Source organism: Mauremys reevesii, linkage group 20 (assembly GCF_016161935.1).
Source record: "Mauremys reevesii isolate NIE-2019 linkage group 20, ASM1616193v1, whole genome shotgun sequence".
Taxonomy (NCBI): domain Eukaryota; kingdom Metazoa; phylum Chordata; order Testudines; family Geoemydidae; genus Mauremys; species Mauremys reevesii.
The window spans coordinates 24,837,243-24,854,728 of record NC_052642.1 but is presented as its reverse complement, the minus strand read 5'-3'; the positions used below and the strand labels follow the sequence as shown (position 1 = coordinate 24,854,728).

The following is a 17,486-nucleotide window of genomic DNA, read 5'->3' as shown; positions in this document are numbered from 1 at the left end:
AGTTGGGCACCCAAAATCTAGTAACTTGTGAAAATCTGTCACATAGTATAGAAACAAGCTCCTTAAAAACTCAGTGAGAACTTCGCTCCTGTCTGAATTTCTTTACCAAATACTTCTGTTACTAGTGTTTAAATGTAAGCTATCCTGCATATATATATTTTTATTCCTATTACCCTTCCCGCTCCTTTGATATATTCAAATTTTCCTCCTACTTGTAATACATGAACGTCTACTCTAGCTAAATTCTTATCCAAGTATAAAAGAGGAACTCACAGTAATATTTGGCATTTTTTAATTTAGGTTTGTTTTATTTAAGTTTAATGTTAATTCCATGCTGTGTTTCAGTAAGAACAATACAGATTCTGTATCTGTGGCTCCAGTCAGATATCCAGTAGTACAAATTAGCTTCAAGTTACACATACTGAACAAAAGAGGTTGAGCGAGCGAAGGGGGGAATAGGGATGGGGAAGGGGAAAAAAATATTGAACACACATGCAGGCTTTTCAATGCCACCTTCAATGCTAACCTGCTTTGAGGAAAAGTAAAAAGTAGGCAAGAATGAGCAGCCACGGATTGTTGAACTGTTACCAGCACCAAATTTTTCAGCAACATTTCAGCAGTTTGGAAACTTTTTTTTTTTAAAACAGTAAAATCACTACAATAAACGTTCCAATGCAACCTGAAACTTCAAGCTAAACACCCAATTAAGTTTAAACACTGGTATAAAATTCAGTTTAAACAATTATAAAAAAGGAAAAATGCCATCACATGCGCCCTACAGTGCGATAACAAATCTCTCCCCTAGAAGTCTAATGGCTTTCAGATGTAATATTCACTTATAATAATAATTGTCACATCTGGCAGAAGACAATACAGTAATGCTGAAAAAATCTTTATGCAGTCCTGTTAGTGTCTTAAAGAACCTAAAAGCTGGCACCAGTAAAATCCACAGAAATTCACTCTTGCCTTTAAGAACTTTTAAACTGTGTAAAAACAAAAAAAAAACCCAAACCCCCCCAAAAACAAAAAACCAAAAAAACACCCCCAAAAAAATAAAATTAAATTAAAAAAAAAAGGAAAAAAAGAAACCCAAGAGGGCAGGAACCTAAAGTCTGAGACCCAATGTAAAAGTCAGATTTGGTGGTTCTCAGAGTGACACTGAGGGATTTGTTGGGGAGGGTGGGTGTGGTCAGAGATGGGTTCTCTTGTTGGCCATGGTGTCTCACTGGTTTTCATCTTCCACATCCTGCAGCGCTTCTTTATTCTGTTCTTCACCTACAAAAGGTGTAAAAATGTAGTCAGCTGCTTCATCATTTCTATACAGGAAACCTACAAAGTTGCTAACATCTTGACATTGACTGTTTTCATGCAGTTTAATCATATATAGAACATATTTATAAAACCAGTTTTAATGCAAAGTCCTTCCAAAGAAAAAGTTCTGCACTCCAAGCTTGCCACGTTTTTTAAACACTGAATTATGCCACAGGCTATTAGTACATGTTCCCAGCTAGGACAGAGCCATCCAAGAACCAATAAACTGACAATGAAAAGATGCACATATCAAACTAGATGCTCTCTAAAAAGGCACAGCCAAGTCAAAATTATGGAATAACTGAAAATCAACACAAACCTAGCGACGACTACAACCATACAACAGATCAAATCGTACTTCCCTAATAATCTAACTTTTACTGTTAAAAAATGAACAATGTTGACTTAAATGAAGAAATGGTATTTAAAAAATGAAACATCTGCCACTCATTTTGCTTAGGCCTGATCTACATTTGGAACTTTAGTTGGCATAGCTCTCATTTAGGTGTGTGGGAAAAAATCCACCATCCCCAATCAACATAGCTACGTTGGCAAAAGCCCAAGTGTAGATGCATTTCCTCTGGCAAAGTGTCCTTTTGCTGATATAGCTTATTTTGTTCAAGGAACTAGTATAAGCTATTCTGCCAAAAAAACTGTTGCCTGTAATGGCAGCATCTCCACTGGGAGAGTTTATGAGGATAGCTATACCAGGCAAGCCCCTTCTAGTGACGAGAAGGCCACCTCAGTCTCAGTGCTACAGTCAATTTTGCAAAAGAGCGCCACTGAAGTTGCACAGTATATTAGTGTTACCAATCAAAACTGGTATGAATACAGTTTCCAACTTTGCAACTCTAATGCAGAAAAACAAGCCAAGAATCCTGGACTTGAAGTTATTAAAGAAGACATTTTAGGCAGATTCTCTCTCATGCTTCTTGTTTGATGTCAATTAGTTTGGAGCTATTTACCTGGGCTGCAACATGCAGTGAAACACCAGCTTTTTCATCTGAACTGTTGCCTCAATGAGGTCTAAACAAGTTGTCCCTTCCCACTCCCCCAACTAGAAGCATGCTTGCCATCTGTCTATGCCTTTTCCTGAAATCCAATGGAACTACATAAAGTGAACAATTCTTAACATACGAAAGCTAGTCCTGCAACATGTGCATGGGTCAAATCAATTGAAGTAATTCAGGTACATTTTTTCTATACTACTCTTAACCACAATGAAATAGTTCTGCCTCCAGGGACAACATATAAACAGGATTGTCCATTCAAACAATTTGCTGTAAAAACCAATCAAATCAGTCAAATGACTTTTAGCTTCCAATCAAAATGCCTGCAAAGGGCATCTCCAGGATTAGCACTAGGTACAATGTAAGGGAGATTTTGGAAGATATAATTTATGGTGAACAAAAAACCTACCTGTACAAAAAACACCACACAAAATTATATGACAGATCAACTCAATTTAAAGAGCAAAACAGTAGAAGACCTAGCCCAGGAAGATGGTTAATATGTACAGAAGATCTGAGCATGCTCTAACAGGCACACTTAAGCAAATACTATATAACAGACTAAAGTGAAAGTATTTTTCATGCCCACATCTTCTTAATATCTACCCAGTCCAGTTACAAAAACGCCTAGGTCTATTCAGGTCAGTTACATCTGATGCCGCGTAGCGGAGACAGGTCATGAATGGGTAGAAAAGTGCTTAGCCCTGGACTGGAGTCAGATACAAGCAATTTATCAGCTGCAGGATAATAGTATGCAAAGCATTATTAGTGACAAGAGGAAAACTGAAGCTGAAAAACTTCACTGAGCCATGATGAGGACTTACAAAGTAGAGTTTTTAGGAAATGAACAGTTGGACTTTCCTTTAGGAATCTACATAGCAGGAAAGAAGGGGAAAACAGAAATCATATGAAAGACAAGATTACAAGCATGAAAATAAATTAACAGCTTGGATATGACACATGGTTAAAAGATACGAGATGGAGAGCTGTAGAAGCCCAGTGACAGCAAATTTGTTAAGGACCAGGGATACAGAACCTACAGAATTCAATCAAAAGTGAACAGAATTAGTTAAAGCCAAACTAGAACTACAGTTTTATTGGGTCACTGATTTACCAGATAAATTAGTAGTTATATAGTAAAATAAAGTCCTCCCTTTCATTTTTTTTAAGGCATTTCTCACATGTACACAAACAGGTGCATATACATTATGCTTTTTGTATACATCAGTACACATCAGTGCCCATATTAAATGGGTTCACAAGCAATAGGGCCATACCACATTCATGGCCATGAAAAACACATCATGAACCGTGAAATCTGGTCTTTTTGTGCTTTTACCCTGTACTATACAGATTTTACAGTGGAGACCAGCATTTCTCAAAATTGGGAGTGCTGACCCAAAAGGGAGTTGGAGTTGCAAGGTTATTTTAGGGTGGCAATGCCATACCATGCCACTCTTAATCCCACTACTCCTGGGGGGATTCTGCACCAAAACATTTAAAATTCTGCAAATTTTATTTGTCAAAATAATGCAATATAATCACACCAGTTTCAACTGTTTTGGTAAGTTATTTAAACTACAATACAGAAAAAAGTCACAATAACTATTCAGCATTTCGTAACACACATGAAAGTTCCAAATACTTGGTAACTAATACCCTGCATTCCAGTTACAATCCCGGATTTTCATTTAAATCACATAACAGAACACCAAAGAAAGGAGAGGAAAAAAAAGTAGAATGTCATTTTAAATTGCTCAGACTTTCACACATGAAAGTCATACAGTTTCGCTGATCATTCTCCTGTACCTAGCTGGGTAGTTTGGAAAGTGCTCGTTTCTGATTGTCCTGACATCTTATTGACTACTTGGTAAATATTTTATTTTGCCCTCAAAAGTCTTTTATTAAAAAAAGGGTAAGTAAAAATCTAACCCCTTGTGCCACTTTGGCACAGGAAAAAAGTGAGAAAGTGCATAGATCTTCCTAGCGGATTCCCTTGCTGACATTTATAAGGCTTTACATCACCCTGGTAATGTAGGGGCCTTAAAACTTTTACAGGTTTTATGCTCCTGGGTGAATTGACTGAGAATGGGAACAGTTAACTAACCCTAGGATAATTAATGTTACTATGCAGAAAGGCTGCTACATTTCTGCCACAGAGACTGGAGATAAATTAACCATCAACAGCAACAACAACAACAACAAAAAGTGTTGGTGGGTATTTGTTTTGTTTTTTTCAACACACATGCTAGTTTCTTTACTGAAAATTGATTGTTTTTAAGTTAACATGATAGTAATATTAAGTGTTTTTTTCAATTCTCAAGAAGTGACATTTTACTAGGCAGGCTGCTACATTTCTGCCTGGGGAGAGAGCTTTCCTCCTGCATAAGAAAAAATCCTACCCTCCTTCACGCCCCTCGAGCCGCATTATCAAGCGAGAGGCACAGAGTCTCTCTCGCTTGTTGGCCAGCCCCTCCCCCAAGGTGATCAATGTCTCCCCACAGGCACGCACACCCAGACCTCCTCCCCCTGCAGTGATCTGCATCTCTGCAGCTGCTCCAGGCTGGAACAGATATGCTGCCTGGGCGGACAGGGAAGAGACGTGTGTCTCCCCCGCAGATTTCTTTAACATTTTTCTGCATGGGGGGCACAGAAATATGCGGGCCATATGAACTGAATTCTGTCAGTAGTATCCTGTGCTGCTGCCTTCAGAGCTGGGTGGCCAGAGAGTGGTGGCTGATTACTGAGGGCCCAGCTCTGCAGGCAGCAGCGCCTCTGCCTACAGAGCTGGGCTCCTGGTCAGCAGCTGCCGCTCTCCAGCTCTGAAGGCAGTGCTGCCGCCAGCAGCAGCACAGAAGTAAAGGTAGCACTACTGCAACACCCACCCCCAAATAACCTTGAGACCCTTGCCCCCCACTCCTTTTTGGGTCAGGACCCCTACAATTACAACACTCTGAAATTTCAGATTTAAATAGCTGAAATAATGAAATTTACAATTTTTAAATTCATGTGACTGTGAAATTGATCAAAATGAAGTGTGAATTTGGTAGGGCCCTAACAATCAGATACTACCAGTCAAACCCCGATTTTACAGAAGTTCTAAATTTAGCATAGTTACTAAAAATTGTATTAATATTAGAAAAATCAAAGTCAAAGAAAGAGACCTTTATCAATAACAATATTTCACATTAAACTGGGCTCTAGGGGGAGGAGGGAGGCCCCACAGCTGGGCTCTGGGGAGTTGGGGGACTGCAGGTGTCTGGGCTCCAGGGGCCCCATGAAGCCCCCTCCAGAACCCCCCAACTGGAACTGGGTTGTCATGGGGATTTCTTTAACTCTCTACTCCTGGGGGAATCTTTTTTGATGCTATGGGTGTTGACATACTTGTTAACATATTTTGAAATAAATTACCAAAATAACTGAAACTGGAGTGATTATATTGTGTTATTTTGACAAACAACATATGCATAATTTTGAAATGTGTGCAGAATTTTTAATTTTTTGGCACAGAATTCCCCCAGGAGTATCCTGTTTGAGAGTACCATTTATGCATCCCAGGATCATATTAGCTCTTTTGGTCACAGCGTCACATTCAGCTGATTATCTACCATGACCCGCTCATCTTTTTCAGAGTCACTGCTTCCCAGGAGAGAGTCCCCCATCCTGTAAGTATGGCCTACATTCTTTGTTGTAGAACACATACATTTAGCCATGTTAAAACACACTGTTTGCTTGTGCCCAGCTTACCAAGCAATCCACTGAATCAGTGACCTGTCCTGTTCATTATTTACCAGTCCCCCAAATTTTTTGATCATCTGCAAACTATCACTGATGATTTGATGTTTGCATCTAGGTTATCAGTAAGTGTTTAATAGCCTAGGGCCAAGAACCAATGCCTGTTGGACCTCACTAGAAACATCCCTTTGATGATTCCCCATTTATAATTACATTTTGAGACCTATCAGCCAGTTTTTAATCCATTTACTGTATCCAAAATTAATCTGATATTCTAGTTTTTAAACAAAATGTTGGGCAGTATCAAGTCAAACATCTTACACAATTCGAAGTCTGTAATATCCATAGCAAGCCTAATTTTCAGGAGGTGATTAATGTAACTAATATTTTTCTCCCATGCGGTTCTGAGTAGCAACCTCACATCCCAATGATATCTATTGCTCTGCTCACCAAGATGATAAAAAAAGTGAAGGTGTATTGACTGATAAGGCATGATCTCAAGAAGCATCCAGTGTGGTTGTTACTTGCCTATGGGGGACGGGGCGGCGCACATACTAGTAACTGTATTGTTGCATATTCTAACATACTAGCTATCATCACTACAGTGTTATTTCTTTTTACAAAGATTAATCAGTCCACTAGTCAAATTCCAATTTTGTAAACATAGTTTGCTGACCTGAAATTTCCCATTATTTTAGTTAGAATTGTGAAGATAATTTTTTAATAGTTTATGAGCAGACAAGGGGTTTTCAGATATCCTGTTTAATAATAAACACCAGGAAAGCAATGAGATTAAGTTGAAAAAGGGAAAAAAAGTCAGTTGGAACATCAGGAAAAGCAAACTACTAGGGCATGGAGCCAAGGAAGCAGAAGCCCAATACTTGATTAGGACAACAAAAAATGAACGCTTGAATGAATAATTTGCATTGGCAGGGAGAGGAACAAAGTGACCTACTATAAATAGTTTTTCCTATCTAATTTCTATGGATTCTACTGAACACATTTTAATGAACTTGCATTCAACTAAGCACAGCTACTTAGAATGAGACACAATGCACTGGTACCTCACGGTAGCAAGGCAAACTTCAGTGCATCACTGACACTAATCCCACTTGGTTTCATCAAAGGGCAACCACCATACTAAAGGAACAATGATTTTGAGCATCTAATCAAAGGGATGACTGCATTTACCAGTAAGTGTAGTATACTATCTGTACAGATCCATAAACTTGAACATGGAACTTTCTGCACTAGTTGAAATGCTGTCTAGAACAGTGGCTTTCAACCTTTTCTCATTTGCTAGACTCCTAAAAATTTCAAATGGAGGTGCGGACCTCTTTGGAAAGGTTACAGGTTGAAAACCACTGCTCTAGAAACACATAGGAGCACCATGTGTGCTCCTTTGTGAAACCTGAAGTTTGGACCGAGGGTGACATTTGGGGTGGGGGTGGGAGGGAAGAGTCTGTGGTTCCTTTCACTTACTCAGAAAATGTCAGACTTCAAGGAAGTAGGAATAGAAGGTGAGTAGTCTAGATCTCTATTAATGATCTAGCCCAATAAATTAAGGTTACCTACCTGTAATTGGAGGTTCTTTGAGATGTGTGGTCCCTATCTGTATTCCACATGTGGGTATGCATGAACACCATTTGAGACTGGTAAAGTCTTCCAAGTAGCATCCTTTGGTCCACACCTGTGCCCTGGTTCTCCTCGTGCTCTACACTGAGGGCATAAGGGAAAGCATGAACTGGCCACCTCTAATGTTCCTTCTCTACCACAAATCTAGGTATGATCCAAAGCAGAGGGGAAGGAGAACAGGTAGTGGAATACAGATAGGGACCACACATCTCAAAGAACCTCTAGTTACAAGTAAGTGCTGTTTATTTCCTCAAGTCCTGGTTCCTATATGTATTCCACACACAGATGAATGACAAGCAGTATTCGGAAAGGGGTGCAAGGATGCAGGCAGTATAGACGCCTGTAACAATGGAAACCCCAAGGTTGCATCAGCAGAAGAGGCTTGGACCAAAGCATAATGTCTTGTGAAAAATACAGCTGTTACTCCTGGTTGCCCCCTTAAAAATGTCCAGCATAGGCACATCTCAGAGAGATGGTACTGATCCTGCCTGTGCTCTAGTGAAATGCTCCCAGGTAGGGATATCCATCAACTGATAGCAAAGGAGAATATAGCCAGAAATCGACTTAAGAGTTTGAGCAGTAAGAGTCTGAACAGCCAGTGGTTGGTCTGCTACAGCAACAAATAGTCTAGGTGATTTCTGAACAGGTTTTATTCTTTGCAGGTTGAACACTAGTGCTTGTTCTGACACTGAAAGAATGAAGCCTCCTTTCCTCTCTAAAAGCACGAGGCTTCAGTAAGAATATTGGTAAGTGAATTGATTTGTTTATGTGCAACTCAGAAATTACCTTCAGGATCAATTTTGGGTGGAGGCCAAGGGGTAACGTCTCTTTATGAAATGTAGTGACTGGGGCAGGTTGGCCCCAATTGACCCCAAGCTCACCTCTCCCTCCTTGGCTGACAATGGCAACCTGGAAGGCAACTTTCATAGACAGATGGGACATCAAGCACAGGGTCAACCAACAGTTCAAAAGATGGTCCAGTAAGTGATGAAAGTAGGAGACTGAAGTAGTAAGTTCCCAGTCACACCCTTTAGAAAACTGGTGGTTAACACATGAGTAAAAAATAGAATAGCCATTACCAGAGGATGAAATGGACTAATTCAGCTAGGTTGATATCTAATGAGCTAACAGAGAAACCAGATGTCTTTAGAGTGAGACGGTAGTCTAAAACTGCAGAAATACCTGCTGACCCTGATACTGATTCTGTTGCACCCACATAGAGAAGGGTGATCTTAAGGTGTTGCTGCTTGGATCTTTCCATGGCTGCTTGTTCTACTAGGAATTGGGGACAGGGTGCGAGAACAAGAATACTACCCCTTTTACAGACACAAAATAATGTTTTTTAGCCCTTTTAGGGGTAGGAGTACATATTGTCAGTGTATGCCTAGCTGGTTCCATAACAGCTTCATTCACCAGGAGAGCTACCCTGTTGGGTTCTGTGGACTGCAGGATATCCACAAGCTTATACTGTGTATCTTGGACTTCTAATGGAATGTGACGTTCTGCAACCACCCTCTGCAAGAGCTTGATAGTACCTATGGTAATCTGGTGGGGGTGGTGAAGCTCCTCAAATAAGGAGGGGGGTATGCCTATTGGTACCAGCTCATCATCTTCCTCTTCCATGTACTCCTATAGAGTTGGGTGCCATTGTCTAGGAGGAGAGGGATTATGTGACTATCTAGTAGAGCACATGTATCTAAGGAGTTGTGCATAAGGATCCTCTGGACACCAACAGGGCCAGTAAGAAGGATCAAAGGCTAGTTGAGGGGGCCCCAAGGCATTGGGTACCAGCAATCTCCTGGAGGGTGACCCTACCTGGGCAGAGGACAGGTCCAAGAAATACCTAGGCGGCGGGGAGGCAGAAGGATGTTTTATCTTGACATCCGTTTCAGCCAATGGGAAGGCTGGATCCTGCTTCATTCAGTACCACCATCAGAGCTGGTGAGGAAGCCCTGGCTCACAAATGGATTAGGAAAGTAATTTTTTCTCCTTGAGGTTGTATCCTCTTCTGGGGTTTCCCTGAGAAGGACTGGGCACAAAAGTAGAAGAGATTGTGGGTCCAGGAGTGCCAATCCAGGGGTACAAGGGTCCCAGTTGTTGGTTCTGTCAGATCCCATGCCATGTCAGACTTAGTGGTCAGTGGGTCTTTACAGGGTCAGTCCAGTACCAAGGAGAAAGAAAGAGCACCTCAGTTGGAGCTTTTGGTTGTTACAGTTGTCAGTCCTTCAGCTAGTTAGAGGTCACGGCCAGCACTGGTGTTTGTTACCAAGGTTAGTACCACTGGAGCTTTACTCCTGCACATTTTCCCTTCATGGTTGGGACCTGTGTGCAAAGGCTCATCCAACTTGTAAGAAGTTAGAGAGGGATCCTTCTCTTCAAGCAGGCTTATGGGGGAAATCTGATTTTATGCCTGTGAAAGGACTCCCTAGTTTCATGAGGAGCCCAAGAGACAGTCTGTAGATCGATCTGATCCAGTCTTTGCTCCAAAGCTCATGTTCGGAGGGTGTGCTGTTTGAGGACCACAGCTGAGGTAAATGGGGAATCTCCGCCAACTGTATGTCACTGACAGTCTCGTGGCTTTCTCCCTGAGGAACTTCTTCACTCAGAGCTCTCGTCCATCTCTGCTCCGGAATGGAAAGGAGTGACAGAAACTGTGCCTGACTGAGGTATGAGCAAGCTGAAGACACCAAAGGTAGTCACTAACAAAGAGCAAGGGCAGGTGCCAGTTACTGAACTCCAGAATTTTGTGCATAGTGGTACGCCCAAAAGTGGGCACAGAAGGTCCCCAGGGTGAGGACAAACGCAGCTACAGTAAAATAATATAAAAACAGTAAAACTATACACAATTATATTTACAGGAATGAAGACAATGAGAGGATAGTTCCAGACACAGAATTCCAGCTCAGGCCATGCGGTTGTGGTAAGGAGGAACTGAAGAGGGAGCCAGTCCACACCTCCCCTTATAGCCTCTGTGCAGAGCATGAGAAGAACCAGAGCACAGGGATGGACCAACAGATGCTACTTGCATGATTTTCCAGTCCCATGCACATGGAGGCAAGTACTCTGAGGAAAAAAGATTACTATCAATAGAATAACCCTACAAAGTTCAATATTAGAAGCAAGTTCGCCACATACCAAGAGACAACTCAAAGTGGCATTGAACCCTGCTACAACAGATGCAAAACCTGCAGATATCTCTATAGTTACAATGATCAATACTGCCCCACAATACACCTTTCAATATTAACGGGTCCTACACATGCTTATCACAACATGTGGTATACCTCATCCAGTGCATCAAATGCCCCAACAACTATATGGGTGAAACCAGACAATCACTATGCTCTAGAATGATCTCACACAGAAAAATTATAGAAGACAAAAACCACTATCACTGGTGGGTGAACACTTTTCAAAGCGATCACTCCATACCTAACCTTTCAATACTTCTCCTCAGGGGAAACCTGCAGAACACCTTTCAAAAAAACAAGCCTGGGACTTGAATTCATAGCTCTGCTAGACACAAGAAAACATGGATTTAAGAGGGACATTGGTCTTATGGCTCATTACAACAATTTAACAGACCACACCAACTACTACCCCTTAATTATCCACTTCAAACCCTTTATGGATAACAATCTAACCCCTGATTGCCTATTTCATTTCAAGTGACCAACTCCAACACATTACGCTTTCAGTTTATCAATCTGTCCCAACCTGTATTTAGCTCAGACATACTGCTTCCTCACCTTGATCTAAAAAAAGAGCCCTGTGGCTCAAAAGATTGTACCCTCCAACAAACACTTAAAAATAGGAATCTGGCTAGGATACCAAGATAAACCTCTTTAATCCTTGTGAAAAGAACAACTAATCAATGCTCTACACCCAAGCACAATGCTGTTGGGGCACTCAATTTTTTATTTTTAAGGGAATACCACCACCAAATTAATCACTACCACCACTGCTAGTAAATAAGACCGTCAAATCAATTGCAATTAAGTCACACGATTAACTCAAAAAAATTAATTGTGATTAATTGCAGGTTTTAATAGCCCTGTTAAACAGAATACCAATTGAAATGTAATAAATATTTTTGGATGTTTCCTACATTTTCAAATATATTGATTTCAATTACAACAGAATAAAAAAAGTACAGTGCTCAATTTATATTTTTATCACAATTATTTGCACTGTACAGATGATAAACAAAAGAAATCTTATTTTTCAATTCACTTCATACCAATCTCTATCATGAAAGTGCAACTTACAGATTTTTTTTTTTAAAAACAATTGCACTCAAAACCAAAATAATGCAAAATTTAGAGAGCCGACAAGTCCACTCAGTCCTACTTCTTGTTCAGCCAATTGCTAAGAAAAACAACTCTGCATTTATGGGAGATATGCTGTCCGCTTCTTATTTACAATGTCACCTGAAAAGTGAGAACAGATGCATGGTACTTTTGGAGCCAGCATTGCAAAGAATTTACATGCCAGATATGCTAAACATTCATATGCCCCATCATGCTTCAGCCATCATTCCAAAGGACATGCTTCCATGCTGATGACACTCATTAAAAAAATACATTAATTAAATTTGTGACTGAACTCCTTGGAGGAGAACTGTAGGTCTCCTGTTTTACCTGCATTTTGCCATATATTTTATGTTATATGAGTCTCGGATGATGACCCAGCCATGTTGTTCATTTCAAGAACACTTTCACTGCAGATTTAACAAAATGCAAAGAAGGTACCAATGTGAGATTTCTAAAGATAGCTAAAGATGCCACTAACAGAAGCTTGATTTTCTTTTTTGGTGGTTCGGGTTCTGCAGTTTCCGCATCAGAGTGTTACTCTTAAGACTTCTGAAAGCATGCTCCACACCTCATCCCTCTCAAATTTTGGAAGGCACTTCAGAATTCTTAAATCTTGGGTCGAGTACTGTACCTATCTTTATAAATCTGACATTGGTACCGTAACATTGCACCCCATAATGTTTTATAGAAACATGCTTATGAGTGTAAATATGACATAACTGGAATATGTTTTACGCTAGATATGCCATGTAACGTATCTTTGCAAAGGTTACGTTCCACTGAATGTATTCATCCTATTCGTATGCATGTATCATTTTTATATCTGAAGTTATGAGTGTTGGCTCTATGTTTGTATTTAAAGTGTTTGCTGTAGGAAGTACCTAAGGCAGATTTGGTAAACATAGTGTGAAGGGGTTATTCAAGGAATTGGGAGTACTTAACTAACAATGGACCTTGAGAGACACCAATCCACATCTGAGCTTTCTTGGGAACTTTCAAACTAGCATATGGGCAATGGCATCGGCCTGTAAAGAACTGAGTCATGCATGGACATGTGACTTGACCATATGACTCCAAAACTCCATCTTGTAGCTGTGTTTCTACACAGGGAAGAGGGGGGTTTCCATCCACAAGAGAGATACTATATAAGCCCCTGGAAACATCTCCATTTTGTCTTCAGCTGGCTCAAGAGATGGCCTCTCTACCCCAAAGAGATGCCTGCAAGAAACTGGAACAAAGGACAATAACTACAGGGGTGAGAGTGATTGCTGAACCCAGACTAGGAGGAAGTCTAGTCCGTCAAAGAAGCTTATTGGAACATCTCTGAGGGTGAGATTTACCTGCATTTAGTTTCCTACTGTATTAGGCTTAGACCTGCGTGTTTTATTTTATTTTGCTTGGTAACTTACTTGGTTTGGTTATTACCTAGAACCACTTAAATCCTACTTTTTATACTTAATAAAATCACTTTTTGCTTATTAATCCAGAGCAAGCAATTAATTCCTGGGGAAGAAAACAGCAGTGCATCTCTATCAGTGTTAGAGGGTGAACAATTTATGAGTTTACCTTGTATAAGCTTTATACAGAGTAAAATGGATTTATTTGGGGTTTGGATCCCATTGGGAGCAGGGTATCTGGGTGTTGGAGACAGGAGTACTTCTTAAGCTGTTTTCAGTTAAGCCTGCAGCTTGTGGAGGACGTGGTTCAGACCTGGATCTATGTTTGTAGCCAGCTAGTGTGTCTGGCACAACCAGGCAAGGTACTGAAGTCCCAAGCTGCCAGGGAAAAAAGGCTTAGAAGTAGTCCCTGCACATCAGGTGGCAGTCCCAAGGGGGTTTCTGTGACCCAACCCGTCACAGGTACCTTCTTTGCATTTTGTCAAATCTGCAGTGAACGCATTCTTAAAACGTGCTGAGTCATCATCCAAGACTACTATAAACTTGAAATCTATAGCAGAATGTGGGTAAAACAGAGCAGGAGACATACAATTCTCCCCCCAAGGAGTTCAGTTGCAAATGTAACTAACACCCTTTTTTAATGAGACTCATCAGCATGGAAGCATGTCCTCTGGAATGATGGCCGAGGCATGAAGAGGTATATGGATCTTTAGCACATCTGCCACATAAATATCTTGCAGACACCAGCTACAACAGTTATACATTGTTTTGTTTGAGTGCAGTTATGTAACAAAACTAAATTTGTAAGTTGCACTTTCACTAGAGATTGCACTACAGTACTTGTATGAGGTAAATTGAAAAATACTATTTATTTTGTTTTTATAGCATAAATATTTGTAATAAATAAAAGTGAGCACTGTACACTTTGTATTGTGTTGTAATTAAAAACATTTGAAAATGTAGATAACATCTAAAATATTTCAATAAATGGTATTCTATTAACAGCGCAATTAATTGTGCGATTAATCGCAATTATTTTTTTAATTGCTTGACAGTCCTACTAGGAACATTTACTCATTCCTCCATGAACAAAGTCATTCACCATGAATCCAAATGCCTATGGAGATATTAACGCTGACCTGAAGAGGAAAAATAGGAGGCTTGTGTTTTGAGGTTGGTTGGTTTGTTTTAAAGTGTAGAAAAACCCTGAATAATGGTGATAGTAGGGAACTTAAGGGGGAAGGGAAAGAAGACTGGTCTTCCTGCTAGACTTACTTATTAGAAGTTCAGGTTTATGGACTATGGACAACTGGAAAGATGACAAGCACCAAGAAAATTAAACCTGATTAAATGAAAAATAACTTCTGTCCTCAAAAGGGTTATTACTGAAACCAAATATTTTAATTTAACAGGGAGAAAACCTCTTTTAAGGATCCAACATATCATCCAACATAAGAAGGGAAGATAGAAATTCGCTATTGTAAGCTGTAAGGAAAACACAATCAAACAAAAAAGTGCACAAGTCCAAATCCACCCCACACCTACATGCTTGCAGGTCCCCTTTAGCTTAACTTGAATTTTTTTGGGGAGATAAAGGGTGGAGCAGCATTTTAGAGCAGATGTCTACTTACCATCACCCTGCATATCTGAAGTCCATAGTGTCAGGTTATCACGTAACAACTGCATGATAAGTGTAGAGTCTTTATAACTTTCTTCACTCAGTGTATCCAGTTCTGCAATAGCATCATCAAAAGCTGCTTTTGCCAACCTACAAATATCAGATTAATATGTAAGATGTCATAAAACAAACACCTATAAAGGTATCTAGCTTAACTTGTTTCATTGAACAAACAAGATTTTTTTAGTTCAGTAATGAGACCACAGCTACCAGTTTTGGGTAAAATTTTCAAGAGCACCTAAATACTTAAGAGCTTACGTCCCATTGACTTCAAAGTCACTTGGATGCTATGTCACAGGATGACACTGGGCCTTTAATAAGGTAAGAGCCAATGCTCCTGTGCCTCATCAGCTAACTCCAATTGAGCTTAAAAGAGGGTACCTAGGACCTAAGGAGAAGAGACCTAGTCAGTGAGGGCTCACTTAAGAGCACCCACTGAGTCAGATGGGAAAGGGACAGGTGAGCTGCCAGACCCAGAAGACTGTATGTGGTTCCTGGAAGAAGACTCAAGGCAGGCAAGCAGCAAGAGAGGTTTGTTGGTTAGCATCCCTGATCCAGGGCTAGATGCCAGACAGCAGCAGAGGGAGGTGCTTGCTGGCTCTAAGAGAGCCAAAGGCAAGGGTTGAAGACAGGGGAGCAGCAGAGAAGCTTACTTATTGACATCTCCACACCAGAAAGCTGGATCCAAGGGAACAATGGGAGGGCTGGAGGAGTGAAGGATGCTCCTAAGGTAAAGGTGAGCTATCAGCAGAGATGTTGTGGGCATTCCCACTGAGAACAGTGGGGTTGCCCTCTAGCTGGAAGGGCTGATGTGGCTGTCCTGGCAGAGGGGCAGAAGAGAACTGAGAGTCCAGGTGTGGCTGAAGACACTGGTGTAGGATATACACGACATTGAGGGGGAAGGTGTCTTGGGATTTTAGTGACTACTTGCACTGGGGTGATAAGTGGACTATGGGTTGGGATATTCTGGACCATTTGTACAATGTTATCATCATAAACTGGTTCCAAGGAGGGCTGTTTAAGCAGGACAGCATGAAATGGAGTTACTCGGGATTCTGAAAGGGGAACTGAGGCAGGCACACAGGTTGTGCCATGGCCTGACACACAAGGGAGCTCCAGCCAGGGCCACCCTCTTACACACTATACCCTGCAGTTTACTGAAAATAAAGATACTGCTTCCTTCTTCATTAGATTTAATGGCCTTTAATTAAAATTGTAATTGCTTTAAGTTAGGGCTGTCAATTAATCGCAGTTAACTCATTCGATTAACTCAAAAATTAGTCCGCTGATTAATTTTTTTAAATCGCACTGTTAAACAATAGAATACCGACTGAAATGTATTAAATGTTTTTGGATGTTTTTCTATATTTTCAAATAGACTAATTTCAATTACAATACAGAATACAAAGTGTACACTGCTCACTTTATATTATTTGTTACAATTTTCACTGTAAAAATAAAAAAGACAGTATGAGGAGAATTGAAAAATACGCCTGTAGCGCCACCTTTTATCGTGAAAGTGTAATTTACAAATGTAGATTTTTTTTTGTTACATAACTGCACTCAAAAACAAAAAGAACGCAAAACTTTAGAGTCTACAAGTCCACTCAGTCTTACTTCTCTTTCAGCCAATCGCTAAGACAAGCAAGTTTTTTTTTTTTTATGTTTACGGGAGATGATGCTGCCAACTTCTTATTTGCAATGTCATTAGAAAGTAAGAAAAGGTGTTTGCATGGGACTTTAGTAGCCCGCATTTCAAATAGGGATGTAAATACCATTCACAAAGTTAACTATTTAAACGATTAAAAAAATTTCCTTTAAACAGTTAACCAATTAAAGGGCCAGCTGGCCAGGGCTGCGAGGGTCAGGCAGCACTGCTCCAGCCAGGTGGTGCAGCTGTGGCCCCTCTGGCCGGCCCAGAGGTTAATGGTTAAGACAGGTTAACCAGTAGACTAATGCTTACTGGTTAACATTTTACATCCCTAATTGTAAGGTATTTACATGCCAGATATGCTAAACATTTGTATGCCCCTTCATACTTCGGCCACCATTCCAGAGGACATGCTTCCATGCTGATGATACTCGGACGAGGTATGGAGGAGCACGCTTTCAGAAGTCTTAAAAGAGCAACACTCCGCTGAGAAAACTACAGAACCTGAACCACCAAAAAAAGAGAATCAACCTTCTGCTGGTGGCATCTGACTCAGATGATGAAAATGAATGTGTCAGTCCGCACTGCTTTGGATTGTTATCTACCAGAACCCGCCATCAGCATGGACGCATGTCCTCTGGAATGGTGGTTGAAGCATCAAGGGACATATGAAACATTAGCACATCTACCACGTAATTATCTTGTGAAGCCAGCTACAACAGTGCCTGCAAACACCTGTTCTCACTTTCAGGTGAC

At 40.5% G+C, this 17,486-nt stretch overlaps 1 protein-coding gene and 1 long non-coding RNA gene across 3 annotated transcripts in view; one reads left to right on the top strand and one right to left on the bottom strand.

Moving 5' to 3' along the window:
* Positions 1-275: 275 nt before the first annotated feature.
* Positions 276-17,486, bottom strand: part of YWHAE (tyrosine 3-monooxygenase/tryptophan 5-monooxygenase activation protein epsilon) — a 61,911-nt gene continuing 44,700 nt past the window's right edge. Inside the window, exons 5-7 of one of the 2 annotated variants that reach the window (XM_039507281.1) lie at positions 15,033-15,169; positions 3,146-3,192; positions 276-1,275 (exon numbers count right to left, since the gene is read on the bottom strand). In XM_039507281.1, the coding sequence (XP_039363215.1) occupies positions 3,185-3,192; positions 15,033-15,169 (145 nt within the window). In that variant the 3' untranslated portion in view covers positions 276-1,275; positions 3,146-3,184. The remainder of the gene's footprint in view (positions 1,276-3,145; positions 3,193-15,032; positions 15,170-17,486) is intronic. The other variant, XM_039507280.1, reaches the window with a different exon arrangement.
* On the top strand, positions 13,194-15,034 carry LOC120387091. Its single transcript, XR_005590028.1, has 3 exons — positions 13,194-13,333; positions 14,457-14,574; positions 14,814-15,034. It is a non-coding gene; the product is annotated as an uncharacterized LOC120387091 (long non-coding RNA).